General features: G+C 42.1%; 3 protein-coding genes across 4 annotated transcripts; 1 reads left to right on the top strand and 2 right to left on the bottom strand.

Annotated features, from left to right (window-relative positions):
• Positions 1-3,333: 3,333 nt before the first annotated feature.
• ppcs (phosphopantothenoylcysteine synthetase) lies at positions 3,334-7,814 on the top strand. Of its 2 annotated transcripts, none has more exons than XM_028406838.1 (4): positions 3,334-3,427; positions 5,759-6,287; positions 6,362-6,465; positions 7,207-7,814. In XM_028406838.1, the coding sequence occupies exons 2-4, from the start codon at positions 5,762-5,764 to the stop codon at positions 7,531-7,533; spliced, it is 957 nt and encodes a 318-aa protein (XP_028262639.1). In that variant the 5' UTR covers positions 3,334-3,427; positions 5,759-5,761; the 3' UTR covers positions 7,534-7,814. The 2 variants fall into 2 exon arrangements, with proteins under 2 accessions (XP_028262639.1, XP_028262640.1); XM_028406839.1 differs by lacking the exon at positions 3,334-3,427 and adding an exon at positions 4,048-4,107 and having other exon boundaries at positions 7,207-7,533.
• On the bottom strand, positions 7,724-12,263 carry utp3 (UTP3 small subunit processome component). The gene is made up of 16 exons (XM_028406836.1): positions 12,081-12,263; positions 11,672-11,753; positions 11,256-11,312; positions 11,115-11,171; positions 10,913-11,030; positions 10,762-10,830; positions 10,555-10,676; positions 10,308-10,463; positions 10,143-10,214; positions 9,766-9,806; positions 9,585-9,681; positions 9,319-9,456; positions 9,102-9,238; positions 8,962-9,025; positions 8,078-8,185; positions 7,724-7,969 (listed from the first exon to the last, which is right to left on the bottom strand). Exons 1-16 carry the CDS (start codon positions 12,095-12,097, stop codon positions 7,880-7,882), a joined length of 1,425 nt encoding a protein of 474 aa, XP_028262637.1. The 5' UTR covers positions 12,098-12,263; the 3' UTR covers positions 7,724-7,879.
• A 299-nt stretch (positions 12,264-12,562) lies between these two features.
• On the bottom strand, positions 12,563-17,798 carry fam83e (family with sequence similarity 83 member E). The gene is made up of 10 exons (XM_028407039.1): positions 17,247-17,798; positions 16,529-17,163; positions 16,250-16,396; positions 15,298-15,422; positions 14,826-15,224; positions 14,678-14,737; positions 14,070-14,120; positions 13,758-13,977; positions 13,461-13,670; positions 12,563-12,965 (listed from the first exon to the last, which is right to left on the bottom strand). The coding sequence occupies exons 2-10, from the start codon at positions 16,967-16,969 to the stop codon at positions 12,804-12,806; spliced, it is 1,815 nt and encodes a 604-aa protein (XP_028262840.1). The 5' UTR covers positions 16,970-17,163; positions 17,247-17,798; the 3' UTR covers positions 12,563-12,803.
• Between the last annotated feature and the right edge of the window lie 3 nt (positions 17,799-17,801).

The following is a 17,801-nucleotide window of genomic DNA, read 5'->3' as shown; positions in this document are numbered from 1 at the left end:
CAGAATCTCTTTGAGGCTGACCGATAGTCCTCCTCCATGGCCTCCCCGAACTCCTCCCAGGCCCGAGTTTTTGCCTCTACAACTGCCCTTGCTGCAGCACGCTTGGCCTGCCGATACCCATCAGCTGCTTCAGGAGTCCCACAAGCCAACCAGGCCCGATAGGACTCCTTCTTCAGCTTGACGGCATCCCTGACCTCCGGTGTCCACCACCGGGTCCGGGGATTGCCGCCACGACAGGCACCAGAGGCCTTGCGGCCGCAGCTTCGGACAGCTGCATCAACAATGGAGGTGGAAAACATAGTCCACTCCGACTCAATGTCTCCAGCCTCCCTCGGAATCTGGGTGAAGCTCTCCCGGAGGTGGGAGTTGAAGATCTCCCTAGCGGAGGGTTCGGCCAAACGCTCCCAGCAGACCCGCACAGTACGTTTGGGCCTGCCGGGCCCGTCCAGCCTCTTCCCCCGCCAACGGATCCAACTCACCACCAGGTAGTGATCAGTTGACAGCTCAGCCCCTCTCTTCACCCGAGTGTCCAAAACACAAGGTCGAAGGTCGGCTGACACGATTACAAAATCGATCATCGACCTCCGGCCTAGGGTGTCCTGGTGCCAGGTGCACCGATGGACAACCTTGTGCTCGAACATGGTGTTCGTTATGGACAAACCATGCCCAGCACAGAAGTCCAATAACAAAACACCACTCGGGTTCAGATCGGGGAGGCCGTTCCTCCCAATCACGCCTCTCCAGGTGTTACTGTCACTGCCCACGTGGGCGTTGAAGTCTCCCAGCAAGATGACAGAGTCCCCGGTTGGGGTGCCATCCAGCACCCCTCCCAGAGACTGTAAGAAGGTCAAGTACTCTACACTGCTGTTCGGCGCATACGCCGAAACCACAGTGAGAGACCTCTCCCCAACCCGGAGGCGCAGGGAGGCGACCCTCTCACATACTGGGGAAAACTCCAACACATGGCAGCTAAGCTGTGGGGCTAGAAGCAAGCCCACACCAGCCCGCCGCCTCTCACCATGGGCAACTCCAGAATAGAAGAGAGTCCAACCCCTCTCAAGGAGTTGAGTTCCAGAACCCAAGCTGCGCGTGGAGGCGAGCCCGACTATATCTAGTCGGTACCGCTCGGCCTCCCGCACAAGCTCAGGCTCCTTCCCCCCCAGCGAGGTGACATTCCATGTCCCCAGAGCCAGTTTCTGTGTCCGGTGATCAGGTCGCCGAGGCCCCCGCCTTCGACTGCCACCCAATCCACTCTGCACCGGCCCCTTACGGTTCCTCCCACCGGTGGTGGGCCCATGGGAGGTCGGCCCCACGTCGCTGCTTCGGGCTAAGCCCGGCCGGGCCCCGTGGGGAAAGGCCCGGCCACCAGGCGCTCGCATTCGAGCCCCAACCCCGGGCCTGGCTCCAGGGTGGGGCCCCGGCTGCGCCATACCGGGCGACGTCACGGTCCTTGATTTTACTTGCCTCATAAGGGGGTTTTTGGACCGCTCTTAGTCTGGCCCATCACCCAGGACCTGTTTGCCTTGGGAGACCCTGCTGGGGGCATTAAGCCCCCGACAACATAGCTCCTAGGATCATCTGGGCACTCAAACCCCTCCACCACAGTAAGGTGGCGGTCCATGGAGGGGGAAATGTATGGTGAGTTAGAAAAAAAGGTCTTTATTTACTGACCATCATGTCTAACTCTATACTGCACAAGGTCAACTCAGGTAATTTCAAGAAAAGAATATATTCATTAACAAGAACATGCACAGCCATTGTGGAAGAAAATTCAATGTGTGGCCTTTTTTTCCTCCGTCTGGAAATGTAAGTATTTCCACTGTTGCTGTTTTATCCCTACTATCATACATTATGCATGGATTGTATAGCTTCTGTATGTATCAGATGCATTTTTTGTGAGAGTGTTGTGTATGTATTAGGACTGTGAAGATTGTAATTGTACAACTGCAACAACAGAAATAATAATTGTTGGCCACAGGAAGGAAGGATGTGATGCTAACATTTAGTCCTTTTTGTCTCCGGCTGAAGGTGCTCCTCTGACTCAAACACTGTAGAGACTGGAAAATGTTGTCCATGATGGAATGATAGTAACAAATAAGTTATTTGGTGTCTCTGGTGGATTATATTTGTGTGTATATATGTGATCCATTCCCAATTGTATATTCTTTTTTATAATGTCCTAATTCACTGTTTTCTTTCAGAAATAGCATATTTGTTGCAAACATCAGCTTACTTACATGTGTATATTTTACCATGAATCACACACATTCCTTTGCTAAACCTGTTATTGAAATCCTGACTCTCGCATGGTCTATTTAACGCTGATGTCTCAAAAAGTCGCCATATGTTTTTATAGACATGCATTTAACAAATTGGAGACTGATCAATATCATCAAACATCCATGTGAAGAAAGCAGCCACGCTCGAGCGCGGTGATTGTGGATTCAGTGGTACAACAGCGCCTCTTGTTGGTTGATCAGAGGATTGCCTCAGATAAATCTGAACAACGTGTAGCAACATGATCGATACTCTTTTATCAAGACCTTTACTGCAGTAATGACTGACCCTGACTGGCCTCAGGTGGTTATGAGCCGCTTTAGTCTCTCACATAAATAATAAGATTTTAGCAGATTTTAACACCTGCATTTTCAACATAAAAATGTTCATTTGTTTAATTTGTATGAACATTTACCTGCATAACAATTCAAAAGATAATCAAATAAAAAATAAAAAACAACACTGATTAGGATATCAATTCAATACATTGATTAAAATATAGTTAGATATGTAAATAATATGGAATTAAATATTCATGAATGCTACAGCCAGCTACAGCCTAATTAAATTATAAGAAACATAGTTTTTAGGGTGACTAGCTAAAGAAATAAGTAGATACACCACATTACTATATGGCATCATTATTTCAGATGTGTAATGTTGAGTATAATAAATTGTTCTCACTTCAGAATGAAATCAGAGGTCAGATTTACACTTCCATAATTTAATATTTCAGAAAATACACTTTAAAATAATAATAACATTGCTAAACATGTACAGCTATGCACAAAAAGAAGAGTCAGATCATCAGTATCAAGCGATTCACAATGTGTCTTTGTCGGGACACCATCTGAGTCACTGGGACAGTCCACTACAAAAGAATTTCCCTGGTCCTGTCTGTTTCTGACTAATGATGCTAATGTTTCTGACGCACTGTGAAACCTGAAATGAACTTAATTCAACTTGACTCACTGGCACCATTGTTGTAGTACTGTCTACAGCCGCTGGGGGCGCTGACGGCTTTTTTTTCTTATAATAAAAACCAAAGAGTTCAGCTGAGCTCAGAGGATTCAGGAAGTGCTGTGAAGTTGTGGTGGAGGTGTCCGTGTTTGACAACAAATCCCAAATACATAGGCAGGGCATTGTATCGGTAAGTATGACAGATGTCTTCTTATGTCATTCATGTAAAATATTGTCACTGTGGGGAATTGCTTACAAAATGAAATTGTTTCGCAGTTTTAACGTGTGTGTAGTTGCAGAGGTGGGGGACTCGAGTCACAAATTTGAGGACTTGACACTTGCTTGACTAACACTGATAAAAGACTCAACTTGACTTTGACTTGGCTTTTATGACTTGAGACTTGACTTAGACTTGAAGATCTGCATTTTTTACGGTCAGTTAGCCCCACCGCCATTCAACTACGACTATTTTGGCCCTGCGCAATGACACGTTCAGTCACCTTTGATGACGTCATTGTTATTTATTTTTGTATTCTGAAGTGTTGTTGTATACATTTGATGACGTCATTGTTATTTATTTGTATCCTGAAATGATGTTGTATTGGTGCGAGAGCGCAGCTCAGAACTTTAATTGTTGTACGACTCTGAGCAATGAAGGTGTTTGGTGAACAGTTTCAAAGATGGACCCAGCAGGATATTTTGGGGAGTTCCGTGGAAACGAACCGGCCTGAAGTGCAAAGCAATAGGCGTCCTAAAGGAAAATAATCTGGACTAAACGCGGAGAACAGAAGGATCAGAGAGAGAGAACGACACACATGCTGCAGAGGAGGCTAACAAGGCAACATATTTCTTCATACAGTCAGTTTCGTGGTAAGTACCAACAGTAGTAAGTGTGTCTGTGTCTGCGCGTATTGGATATTCGAACTTCACTCTGCGTGATAGAGAGACCAGAGAAGTGTAAACCCAGGGACTGTAGAGACGGCAGAGCTCTTGGTGACGTTAAATTGATGTTAGACTCAACTTAAAGAAAACTGGGATGAAGCTTGTCTACTTAAAGTTACAGTAGATGTAAGCGTTTAGTAAAATAGGGTTGGGCGATCACGATTAATTTGACGATTAATTGATGACAATTGCACTCACATGTTTTTGATTCTAAATCGTCACATTGTTCTAAAATAATACTGACAAATCATCAGTCAAGTTAACTACTTTATTCTAACAGGTTAAGCTGGTAAGTAGTGATTAGGCACCAACCAGCCATGTTTGAAACGTAATTGTATTGATAACAGATGCACAAACTGCTTCAAAATAATAATGAAGCAAATATTAATCGGTGACAGTTTTTCTGACGATTAATTGCAGATGATACGATTTTACACAACCCTAATGTAAAAACCCTAATGTAAAATCCACCAGAATGCAGGAAATGACCATTGGTAAATGAAAAATCTTGGTCCAGGGTAACAGGTAGTGAACTCGAATGTTTTGAATATAAAATGATGCATTTGGACTTTTGACTCAGTCTTTATCAGTAAAACACATTCAAACAACTAAGAAGCATTATGCAGGATCATTCTTTGCACATTTGCATGATGAAGGCCGAGCCTTCAGTCCAAATACAGCATTTCAATTGAAAACTGAACAGCGCTGATGACTGTATACAATTCTCTACAGCCAATGGGTTAATAATTACATGCATAATAATCAGCTTTGTAAATGTTTAATTTGAATATGTAATATGAACATATCAAGCTGTTGTTGCATTATTACTGAGTCAGTGAAGAATATTGATTTTGTTAATATAAATGTGTCCTAAAGTCAATATTTTTAGGGACACTTAATGAGCAATATATTTTTTTTCTTTTAAACATGCCATTGTGAGCGTTTTAATTTGAAGACCATTAGATTTTTGTATGACTTGACTTGTGATTTGCTTGACCTGAGCAATGACTTGACTTGGCTTGCTTGAGTCTTATCACATAGACTTGAGACTTGCACATGAGTGACTTACTCCCACCTCTGTGTAGTTGTTTTCTTTGCAAGTTTCTTGCCACATGCTTTACACTTGTCCCAGTACTGAACTGGGACATGCAGGAAGTTACCCATACATGCGAATACAGGAAGGCACCTTCTAATGTTATTTGCCAAATAATCCAGGTTGTTACAGACTGTCTGTTAAAAGGGCTTATATCAAGGTCAGTGGTAAACTCAACATACTGAGGGCAATATTAATTAATTCACTATTTTGACGTAGTAGTAAATCCAGTATACAGTGTACGAACCATTTAGACTGTTCCAAAAAGCTGGTTCCTACAGTTCCCATAATGCAACCCAGTAGACACTGTTTGCATGGCAATAGTGTTCTTACAGTTTATTTTGTGCTTAAGCCATCATAACATTGTCAAACCTATTTTCTTAGACTTCATCAGGCTTTGCTCAGACCCACAAGAGACAAAAAGTTTTCCTTTACACACTCCATCACTTTTCTCCACCAACTTGATGATGCAGCTTCTCTCTTCAGGTGATGGCTGAACCCAGGATATCTTCTATTGATGGAAAGCTAGCTGAAGAATTTGCTGCTCCCTCCCATGTTGAGGAGGTGAAAGACAAGATGGCTGCATTTGCTGAGCATCATGCTGCAGCAGGCCGCAGGGTGGTTCTCATCACATCAGGAGGCACCAAAGTTCCACTTGAGTCACGCACTGTTCGTTTCCTCGATAACTTCAGCAGTGGCAGACGAGGAGCCTGCTCGGCAGAGTATTTCATGGATTCCGGCTATGCTGTCATTTTCCTACACAGGCATCGCTCCCTCTACCCATACACACGCATGTTTTCAACCATAAACATGTTGGATGCCCTGCAGTTCAGAGGTGAAGATGGAGCATCTGGTGAAGTGGTGGTTAACCAGCAGGTGCTTCCTAACATTGTCAAAGCGCTGAAGCGATACCATGAAGTGAAAGACGGCAGGCTCCTTCTGCCCATTGAGTTCAACACTTTGTCAGAGTATCTGCATCTACTCAAAGCAGCAGCACAGGCACTCAGCACAATAGGTACAGTCATTAAACAGGTTGAAGTTGTGGCTCTGTGCAACACATGCTGAAAAACTGTTTTGTTCTGTACCCAGGATCAAAGGCCATGTTTTACTTGGCTGCAGCTGTGTCTGATTTCTACATACCAGCATCTGAGATGCCCGAACACAAAATCCAGTCTTCTAATGGGCCCCTACAAGTGAGTGGAATAAATCCTGTGAACACTGCTGTACAATGTGACATTCTTTTCCATATAAAGTGCAAATTTGTATACATGGCAGCCCCCAAATATCAAATATGGCTATTTTTCTGTCAATACTTATCCTTTGATATTGCTTTGGTTTAAGCTTTGGAGTTTGGGAAATATTAGCTGTAGAGATTGTGCCATTTCTTTTCTATGTCACGAGCTTGTTGCAGAGGTGAGGACTCGAGTCACATGACTTGAACTCGAGTAGCTAATTAGATGACTTGCGACTTGACTTGATGAAATGTAAAAAGACTTGCAACTCGACTTTGACTTGAATGTCAATGACTTAACTTCACTTGGACTTGAGCCTTATGACTTATGAAAAGAATCGCTACTTTACCCAAAACCTGGCATTTGGAGCACAACAACCATTGCTGTGCTCCAAATGCCAGAAAAGCTCAAAGAGCAACAGCTCTTTGTGTAAATCTTGACCCAGTTTTTTAAGAAACTCTTATAAACTGGATAAAAATATCATTATTTGATTTGGGGGTAAACTCTTCCTTTAAGCTTGGAAGATGAGGTGTGGAAGCACTGCTCATCCCATTGCATACACATTCCTGTCTGCCTTTAAACCCATGTCAGGCTGTTTCCCTAAGCTCTGATAATGGCATGGCTATATGGATAAATAACAGTTTTAGGAACACTAGTAAACTCTTAGTGTTATTAACGAGAATATTTTTCTTTCTGCTTCAGCTCAGTATGAACATGGTCCCTAAGATCCTGTCCCCACTGGTGAAGGACTGGGCCCCTCAGGCATTTGTCATATCCTTCAAGCTTGAGACAGATGCTGCCATCCTGCTGGATAAAGCTCGAAGGGCTCTGGACACCTACAGGCACCAAGCAGTGGTGGCCAACGTATTGGACTCTAGGCGCGGTTATGTGGTGGTGGTGACCCCTGAGACTCAGTCTGAGCTGATCCTCACTGAGGAGGATGTGAAGAATGAGGTGGAGATAGAGGAGAGGATAGTGAGCAACCTAACGTCAGCACACGAAAAGTTCATAACCCAACAAGTGGGATGACAGGAAATGCTGCTGGTGTAACTTGATGTGTCTGTGTGCTTGTAAGAGTTAAATTCTTGCCTGTTCTGACAACTTTCTGTACATACCTTAGTAATAACTCTAAACACTTCATGCCTTCCTTGTCTGTTTTACATGTTGCAAACATGGACTTCCAGAAATTTTACTGCTGTCTCTGTACAGTGACAAGTTATTAACAGATTTGAAAATGTTTATTCATACTGGCAAATAAACTTGACGTGCTTTACTACAAGGCTCACCCATAATAAACATGTAAAATCACAGCCCACTGGTTTCTTTTCTAGTTCTATAGTTACACTTGGCAGCATAGTTTGGACTTCCTCTTGGGTTACTTGAGTTTGACGCTCTTCTTGACTCCAGCACGGATACCAGATATCTCTCCGCTGTATCTCTTCTCCTCCCGACGAACCTCACGGACCTGGAGAATAACGATAGCACCTTCAGTACAGTCTAAAGACAGATCTGGGGAGCATGACGATGGATTTTAACAGTTTAACACAAAGGTCTCCATGTGTGGGATACAAACCTGGCCCTTTCTACGGATCTTTGCTCGTCTGAACTTTTCTCTGTGCTTGACTCGGGGGTTGCGGTCAATTTTCTTCCTCTTTGGTGTGAGCCCCTTGTTCTTGGCCATCTGTGGAATAAATGACAGTTTAGATGTGAGAAAGTGTGACAAGCAGAATTTACATTCAATCACCATTCAGTGTGTGGCGATCTCATGTGACCAAAAAGCATAGTCGATAACTAAACTCTGAACATGAAACCAAAGCGCCATGATACACTAATTCTTGCACATGCAATAACTTGGCTGTACAGTTCTATAGACCAGTAATCAAGCAATTCTTCCTTCTCCTCTTCACCTTATGCATTTCTGCAAAACAACATCTTTGCTCACTGTGTGACCTACAATGAGTGTTTATCAGGTTGAATATATGGGTCTCACTCTGCGACAAGTGTGTGGAATAAGTGCATAATTTGATAAAAATGAGAGTTATATTGACAAGTCTATTGGATAGAGAGCTCTTCAAAATGTATCGTATGGGGGGGGATAAGTTAAAGTTTTAAGTTAGTTATACATTTTTAATAGTGCTGTTTTTCATGTTGTAATGTGTCATTATCACAATATTCATGTTGTCATAGTATCTGCTTTAAAAGTGTTGCATCCATATGTCTTGTCCAGGTGGTTAACATGTACCTATAGTATGTGTGTAGTCAGAATGAAACCACTGTTAGCCTGTGAGATTTCATCTCTAAAACATGTAAGACTGTATGAGTAGCAATTCACTGACATTAACTCTGTGGTCCATTAAAATTTACCAAGTCTAACTTCACCTAGACTGATAGTGTTTTATTAACAACATTGACCATACATTTATGAACATAATACTGTGTCTATGTGTTACTCAGTACCTGGTAAGTGATTCCTCTCTTGGCATCTGGATCCAGCTCCTCGTCATTTTCATCCTCTGCCAACCTACAAGTTAAGAATTTGTCAGATATCTGACCTGATTTTCTTCCAGCTGCCACATAAAGATTCAAACACTACTTACTCCTCAGCCTCCGGGTGACTGCTCTTCCTCTTTAGTTTCAACCGCTCCTCCACATCTCTGTAGAAACGCAGAGCTGCTTCTTCATCCAGGTCAGAGTCTGAGTCCTCCTCAACCCCAGCCGTAGCTTTTCCAGAATCCTGCATCCAATGTGTGTTTATTAGAGTTTGAGTTTCATGTTGATCATCAGCAACAGCTTCAACACAGGAAAGCTCTTTACCTTTTCCTTCTTATCAGAGACCCTGGACTTCTTGCCCTCTGCTGGTTTGCTGATGGTTTTGTCTTTCTCTTCACCAGCTAGTAGTTTGTGAAACTCGGGCGCGAGCCGAGCATCTACTGCACCAAGTTCATTGATGAGCTGCAGGTATCGATAAATCATTAGTTGTGTATGAGTGAAAATATTGTTTAATGTTGTTTTCTTATACATGGACATTGTGATGTCTCATAAAGGTTATTCTGTGGTGTAATTTCAGCGTGATGACTTACATTTCTGTAGGTGAGCAGTCTTTCGATCACAGGGTGGTGGTGAGCAGGGATGCGTTTTGCTTTTAGCACCAAGTAGAAGCTTATATTTGTGCAGTAACTGTGGCAGGAAATATTTATGAATCATTTAATCATCAACAGATATGATTTTGTTACATGCAATTGCAATATATTTCCGACTTACTTAAGATAAAGTTGCTGCTTTGTCTTTATGTAGTCAGCACCCTATAAAAAATATTGTAGTATCACATGTATGCAGACGAGCTTACAACAGAGCCTAAATTTGTGTTTCTGTACTCTAATCTAGACAAAAACTATTTCTGTGAATACATTTAATAAATCTAATTATTACAGAATTCAGTTTCATGAGTATCTTGATCTGCTAAATGCTCCCAGGTCACCAGCTTACAGTAGAATAATTCTCTGGAGATTTGCCACAAGTAGGAACCTCTTAAGCTTACTAATATTATTCAATGTTTTCATTTGATGAAGTGTTGTAATAAAAGTACTGAGTTAAAATTTAGAGTATGCTGCTGACACATATAAATGAAGTGCACTCACCTTTCCTGGTGGTATCTTTCCATCTTTGACCATTTGTACGAGGGGCTGCAGCTCGTCCTTCAGTTCAGTAAGCTGCACTCAGAAACAAAAAAGACTTACATCATGAAACGATGTTCTGTGGTAACCTGTGTGGGTTAATTAAATCTGAGGTTATCTTTGTCTTACCTTTGTCTTAAAGTCCTGAATAAGCTCCAACAGCTCTGGCGATTCCTTTTTTAAAAGTTTTATTTTTTCCTTCTGAGACATCTGCTTCAGATCTTTCACAATTCTCTTCTCTTCTTCTGCCGTCTTGTCTTCGTCCTTCTCCTCCACAGCAAATTCCTTCATTTAGGCACCAGCAAAGGTCATTATCACAATAATGATCGTTTTAAATAAAGAGTATCTGCACTGGAGAAGTTTCAAATATAAATACCTGGAATAAGTTTAAATCATAGTCCTCTTCGCTCAGGTTTGCAGCTAAACGTTTTTGGATATTTTTGGCCTCTTCCTCTTCTTCTTGTTCTTCAGCTTCCAACTCCTGCTGTGATTTCCCTTCTGCAATAAACACAATTTAAATATATCAGTCACCCATGCATCATAAATTACCTTATTAATAAAGTTGTAGATAAAGGATACTTACTGGTGGCCACATAGTCTGAGTCATAGAACATTTTCTTCTTGCGACCCCATGCCATTTCATTTGGAAGATCTGAGGCAGAAATAAAGTTTAATGGGTTGATACAACAGTGAAACATGCACTAAAGAAAAAAACTGTTAATTTTATTTTTTACCTTCATCCTTTTTCTCTTCTAGATCACTCTCCATGTCAGTCCCCTCTTCAACCTGTTCTTCTTCCTCCTCCCCTTCTTCCTCTTCTGACTCAGAATCATCCAAGGCCATCACCTCATCCTGTGAAATTCAAATCAGTTTGACTTGTTCTTGGACTAAATCGATTACATGAAATTCTAACCAACCAAACACATGAGCCATCACCTCATCATCCACTTCCTCCTCATCGCTTTCCATTTGAACCCCACGGGCGAGAAGTTTCTGTATCAAAGACAGTACAACAAGAGGAGTCAGAGAACACCAAACACATACAGTATCCTAGTACGATTAACAACATGAACTTACAGCAATCTTCTCATCATGGAATTCGTCAATTCTGTCCTTTGTGTATTGGGATGATGTCTGATAAGGACAGAAGGGACAGTTACTTTTTTCATGAAAAGCTGGCAGACAAATTTCTCACATAATTTGCCTCTTACAGTTAAAAACGTAATAAACCAGAGAAGTAAAGACATGTTTTTTACTTCTACCCGTGTTAAAGATTCCTGACTGACCCAAACATTTCAAGATGTGGTATCCAGACAACTGTGGCATATCCACAAAAAGCTTTTACATCACTTAACTTTGGTGTCCGACTATCTAATGGTGAGTGGGAAAGTTTAGATGAGTTTTAGGCTGCTGTCTATTGATCGCCGTTATTGACTTTTAAACACACAGATGGAGGCTGTGATATAAATCTGACATCTCTCTCTGTCTCTTACCTTATCAGGGACAGGCATGCCCTTAAAGCCTTCAGGGTCATCTTCATCATATCTCTTCTTTGGCTTCTTTATCGGTTTACCTCTAAAGAATAAAATAGAGGGCATAGGTGGTTTAATCTATGTGCTACGTTGTAAATTGGTTTAACTCAATACCATTTCTGCTCACTGCAGACTTTATTAGCTCCGATTCAAGGTCTTTTCTACTGCATCTCAAAGCCCTTGTACATTATCTGCGGATGTTAAATCTGTGTGCCCTGGGTCAAAACGGTGTTATTACCAGACTAACAATACATAATGATGATTACAGCATGTCAGTCTGACTGTTTTTACCCAAGAAAACAACCATGTTCAAGATGCTTTCAATATGTGAAGGCTTCGGATAATTTTAGCTAACTTTAGCCAAACTCACCGTTGCGCTCGAACCATGATGGATGTCGGCTTGCTAAACGTTAGCAAACAACACAATACTTAAAACTACACGTTTGTACGTCGGTGTTTATAACTGCGGATTAAAACAAAACTCCGAACAACCAAAACAGCTGAACACGTTTGATTCCCAAACTAGCTACCATGTGCTTCCGGGATTTCTTCTTCGTCTTCCTTTGGGAAAATACTGCTGCCCTCTAGAGGACAACCATCATTACTTCCTCATATTTCCCATATTTTCTTACAAACATCCAAGACAATTAGTAACTTATCTCCCTTTTTCCACTAGTAACCTCATTTACTTTAATTATTAGAATGTTCTTCTCGTGTTTTTACAAATATTCATACAATTTTATTCAGCAGATGTAGGTCTACATTAAATGCCGTCAGCCTTGTGATCTCTGCTTCCAGTCCAAAAAATATATGCTGCAACAGCTGTCCAATGATCAACATTCAATCATATAATAATCAACATTATTTAGCAATAACACAAATATTTTATTTAATTTATGCAAATTATATATAGCCAGCTTCACTGTGACATCAAATCAGCAGATATATTCTGCACATTAGCTTTATGGGGCTGTGTTCGGTTTAATACTGCAGACGTCCTCCTCTGGCAGCTGCCTTATCACAGTAAGAGAAAAGATGATATTGCTGTATATTTTGCTCCTTGTTCCTCATTCCTGATCGCCTTCCCTCCCTGTTATCGATGTCCTCCAGTCCAGTCCATGTTGAAGGCAAAACTGGAGCTGCGCGGTCTGTCTCTGGGCACAAAGTTTTTAGGAGTTCTGTACAATTCCGCTCTTGATTCTTCATTTCTCTTCCTCATCAGGGCTAAAGCTGGTGTCATGTGATTTGGGTCAAACTGTGAAAGAAACAAAGAATAACAAAACATCTGTACAGCTTTGAGGTGATGACACTGTGAACAAGGCTTAATGAGTTTTCACAGGTTGGTGAATTGACTGACATGTATCTGACAACGTATGTAGTGAGGCTGAGATGAAGAGTCACAAGTATGGTTAATTTTGAGGGATCGCAACACACTGTTGACATGTACTGTTCACTTTTTATCTAATACTACATATTACACATACTTTAAAATTGACATTATGGCCATAAATATGATTTACTGTATGAACCACAGTGACCTCAGCCTTTGACTTCTGACCACCATAATAGAATAATGAAGAATAAAATTATGTAATAAAGAGAAAACTGTGTTTCTAGCATAGCATAATGAAGGCTTTAGAGTATGTTTAGGTGGATATAAATTCAGAATTAGCAACTATATGTATTAACTAATTTGAACTTTTCATAAGGATTTTTCTACTCGGGTGTATTAAAAGCTTGTAACTCTTACTCTGGCTGTATATCTCGGCACTGGTCCTCTCTCATCATGATGTGTGTCTGTGTTGTGTGTGCTCAGATCCATCATGGACTGGGTCCGTTCAGACAGAGTTGAATTCGGACCTCTCCTGAGCCGATCTGGGGAGCTCTGCTGAATCCTTCTCATGATGTCACTCAGAGAGCTGTAGGTGTCGGTCTGAGGAACCCTTAAGATTATCGGCCTCTGAAGGACAGTGATGCAGAAATGAGAAAGGCCCCTGGAGCTTCATTTCAGCGTTAACTTGAATGTTTTGACAGTAAAGTCTCTCACCCTAGACGATGATGTGTAGTCCACATTGGAGTAGTTTTCAACCGTGTTGCTCTGTTCTTCCATAATCGTCCGTGAGCGTTCTCTCCTCTGGGTGGGGGAAAGCATGTATGTTGGCTCTGCCGCTTCATCCTTGAGGTTTGTTGAGTTTCTGTCATATACATTTGTGCTTTTCTCTGTGGAGAGTTGCCTGGAAATGGCTTTCTCTATTCTGTTCTCCACTCTACAGGAGAGAAATAAACATGTTAGTTTGGACACAGTGAACATAGTATTTTAATTCAATTTACCCTGTGTGTTTCCCTTATCTTAATTAACCTTTTCATCATTTCTGTAGTTGTTGGATCTGTTGGAAGGAGCCTTGTGTTGCTATAAAGAGTCAAAGATAAGGTTAAAGGTTAAAAACATTGAAATCACCAACTGAATTAGGACAGACAGACAGAGTAAATCACAGAACTATCTCATAAAGCTAGGTTGCAGCAAAGGTCAGATCATGTCACTTTATAGTATGAGATGGGTCAGTTGGTCGTTGGTCAGTCCAACAGGAGTAGAAGGAAGTTCATATGATTTGAACTTCTTGTCAATCATATTGACAGACAGGTAATCGGTGATGGCTGAAGCTGTTTGCAGGCCGCAGTTGAAGAGCAGTGATAATGGGGGAGCTAGTGGCTAGCATTTGACTGCCTACACCCCTTTGTGACTATACCCCCACTTCTCAGTGGTGAGGAGAGCTCCAGACCTGGTCAGGCAGGTTGATTCAACGATGATACATAATACAAACACTCAGATGTGCCATAGACATGAGAGAAAGTTAAACTGAACAACTAAAAAAAAACACAACACAACACAAACCTCTAGAAGGCGCCATTTTTATGTTAAATTCAATCATTGCAACAACAACAACATTTCTACAACATTCCACTCACTTGAAAGGTGTTATTTTTTCTGGTACACCAGTCATCACTGGAGTGGTGATTTCCCACACCCTGTCAAAGGAAATGGTACAGTATGGTAAATTATAGGTTAAACAAAAGCATTGATCATTTTTAAAATGACTGCTGGAAGGACCATTACATTCTCCTTTCCACAAAATGGTTTCCATTGTTAGTAACTCCATCTGTGATGGGTGTGTTGTTCTGCAGCGGCATTTCCTCGTGTTGACTGAAAGGACTGCTCAGCAACCTGTCGTCTCTCTGGACTACACCCATCTCATCCCAGTCCAGGAGGGCGTTAGGTGGGGATGGAGGGTTAGTGATCTCAGACTCCACAGAGAGATGTTCTTTGAACCTGTGCTCTGAAAAGGCTGTTAGCTGTTGAGATGTGTTTACATGGGCGCCCATGACCCTCCATGAGTCAGGGACTGGCAGCGAAGCAGCAAAGAGGATCCTGAATTCCCTGTCAAATGAGTCAACAACCGGTCCGGTTAGAACAGTGATGAGCTGCCGGTGCAGGTGGGCGTCGGTCCATGTGAGGCTGCAGAGTGCAACAACAGTTCGTTATTGGCTCTCAGTGTTAGCAAATGTAACTTAAAAAAAGCTTTGTTTACCTGTAGCTTCCATGAATCACTATCTCTAAATCCACCAGAAGGAACTTGTCTTTCATTTCCCCAACCACCATCCTTCCTGCTCTGGAACAGAAGGTTTTTCCTCCAAGAAGTCTGACCTGCATGTTCTGCCACATCACAGATCTCTCTTTAAAACCAGATTGCTTATATAAGACAGATAAGTCAATGTTTCATCCTGCTTTTCTGGGTATGTAAGCACAGCCAAGTAGAAGTTAGGTAGCTGTTTCACTTCCCATCTTGGAGGCCTCTGTAGTAGAACCAGGCCTATTTCTTATCAAAACATTTTGGAAGGTTGCCACGTTCCTTAAATGCACCTTTGAGCATTGTTGTGACTATAAAAGTATTTGTTGCGCTTCAGTACTGTTGTATTAAATATGGTACAGTAGCAGTGGGCAATTGTTTGGAATAAGTTCGTCAGTGTGAATAAATTATTGTTATGATTGTGATTGTCTGATCATCTCTCTATTATTGACTGAATTATATATATTTTTATATATATATATATACTGCTCTGTTTTGCTATTCATGTATTGGGGTTGTGTGGGAACTATTATCTCACTTTCTCGCTATTAGGTTACTGCAACTTCGTTAGGTTAAAACACAAGAAATTGAAACAGAAACTTTTCCCATCTGCCACTTTTCAGACTATGAAGACGGCTCTTTTTTCACCTTATTGTTAACACTATACAGCTTTTTCATCACTTGAGAGAGAAAGAAGCCGACAGCGATGAAAGCCGTTCAACCAGTTTATCAGACTCTACATGCTACATTCCAACCACGCTTGCCAGAGTTTGTCGTTTTAGAGAAACCTTTGCATACAGTGTGTCAAGCATGTAACATCATTCACTGTGTTTAAAATGTGATGATGTGTATGAGCGGATAAAGCTAAAGGATGGCTGCTATAGGTGTGTGCTGATAGTAGGTGTTGACTTACTGGATGCTTGAGCCTGCTGAGTGTGAAATTCTCCTGAATGGATCTCTGGTTTAGGATGATGTAGACAGGGACACCCCGGGAGGCAGCGCAGTGTAAATCATCAATTACAGCACTGTCTGTCAGTCTGTCTGTCACAATGGCAATTACCTGCATGGCACACGCAATCTTACTGTGATTGGCAGGATTAATCAAAAAAGGACATTTGTAAATTAAAAGCCTAGTTTTTCTTCTGCTTTTTTCAAGATCTCTCTGAGATGTGTTTGTACCCTGTTTGCTTACTTGGCTGGCCTGTTGCAGGTGCCGTCTGATGATCTCTCTGATGGGAGGGTGGCCCTCAGCAGGAGGGCTGGTGTGAACTGTAGCACTGCCCTTTAGCATCCAAGGTTTCTTTTCAGGCCAGCCCAGCTCCAGGTTTGGGGCCGGGAAGTCCGAGTGGCAAGGGAAGTACGTGGAACAGAAGTCCTCCATCTGTGTGCAGCATTCCTCTCCTTTGTCCTCCTGGTTAGGGTGATAGTTCTGAGCCCAGCTGTTTATCTGGCTGACCTCTTCAGAAGATAAGAAACAGCTGCTGGAGGAGCTGTAGAAGGCCTCTGGTCCTGAACTCAGGAGCATCTCCAACGCTTCACGTTCCTTCTCGCTGTAGAGAAAGTCCGGGCAGGACTTAGTCAGCTGTGGGAAAACCACATTCTCATTCAGACTCTGTTCTTGGGAGTTTGACATGGCGGCAGCCTCGTGTGTCTGAAGTGCTTTACTTTCCAACAACTAAGGTCCAACAGCTGGCTGAGTGCAGAGAAGATCACCAGTCCAACTCCTGTCACCTTTCCACCTGGTGATAGGTTTATTCATCCCTCTGGTAAAAAGCTGCATATCATGACTTTGTTGATGGTTCCATTTAGAAAAAGCAGGCTGGACACCTAATACATAAGGAAAGCAAATCAATGAGCTGAGATAATTCATGTGTTCATACACTTATAAATAAAAGTCAATGTAAACTCACCTCCTTGGCAGTTTTGTCTTGTGGCTCAGGTAATGCCGCCTGAGCTGTCAGGAGCCGAGGTTCCTCATGGGTCCCCTCCCCTGTCTGTCATCTCACTCCTCTTAACCCTTCCACTCCCTGTCACCCACATTGTTCTCAGATTCCACACATTCTAAAGAGCGGACAGATCTTTTCTCACTACACAGACCCTCAGTAACTACTTTATCTCCTCTCACCTTCACACTGCAGCAATTAAATTAAACCGCATGCTCTGCTTTAAGCTCCTAAACGTGTGTGGTGAATAATAAACACTTGTGCCTTTTATCCAACAGACTGCCGTTTATATCACTGTTGGACTGTGGACTGAACTGGTCCAGCCTGACAGGTAGGTTTGCAGAAAACACGTAGTACACTGTAACTACCTTCTCATCTGCAAATGCAATCACAGCAGTTTCTGTTTTATTGATCACCAGCTTTGATAACTCGCACTGAACATTTTTTCACCATTCCTCCTCTGTTCACAAGAAAATAGCACGAGGACATTTTAATGATACGTGATTAAGAGATAAAGATCTT

Source organism: Parambassis ranga, chromosome 5 (genome assembly GCF_900634625.1).
Source record: "Parambassis ranga chromosome 5, fParRan2.1, whole genome shotgun sequence".
Taxonomy (NCBI): domain Eukaryota; kingdom Metazoa; phylum Chordata; class Actinopteri; family Ambassidae; genus Parambassis; species Parambassis ranga.
The sequence above is the reverse complement of the archived record's forward strand: the minus strand, read 5'-3'. Positions and strand labels throughout refer to the sequence as shown.

Bases quoted from the DNA above. Each gene is read 5' to 3' on its own strand.
- fam83e (XM_028407039.1), bottom strand. From the start codon at position 16,969: ATGTCAAACTCCCAAGAACAGAGTCTGAATGAGAATGTGGTTTTCCCA. The intron at 15,423-16,249 runs GTAAGTCAACAC...GTGATGTGGCAG, and splicing joins TCAGCAGGCTCAAGCATCCA to AACATGCAGGTCAGACTTCT. The intron at 12,966-13,460 runs GTAAGAGTTACA...TTTCTTTCACAG, and splicing joins TGCCGAGATATACAGCCAGA to TTTGACCCAAATCACATGAC.
- utp3 (XM_028406836.1), bottom strand. The intron at 10,464-10,554 runs GTATTTATATTT...GCCTAAATGAAG, and splicing joins ATGATTTAAACTTATTCCAG to GAATTTGCTGTGGAGGAGAA. The intron at 9,239-9,318 runs GTAAAGAGCTTT...CATTGGATGCAG, and splicing joins TCTCTGATAAGAAGGAAAAG to GATTCTGGAAAAGCTACGGC.
- ppcs (XM_028406838.1), top strand. From the start codon at position 5,762: ATGGCTGAACCCAGGATATCTTCTATTGATGGAAAGCTAGCTGAAGAA. The intron at 6,288-6,361 runs GTACAGTCATTA...TTCTGTACCCAG, and splicing joins ACAGGCACTCAGCACAATAG to GATCAAAGGCCATGTTTTAC. The intron at 6,466-7,206 runs GTGAGTGGAATA...TTTCTGCTTCAG, and splicing joins CTTCTAATGGGCCCCTACAA to CTCAGTATGAACATGGTCCC.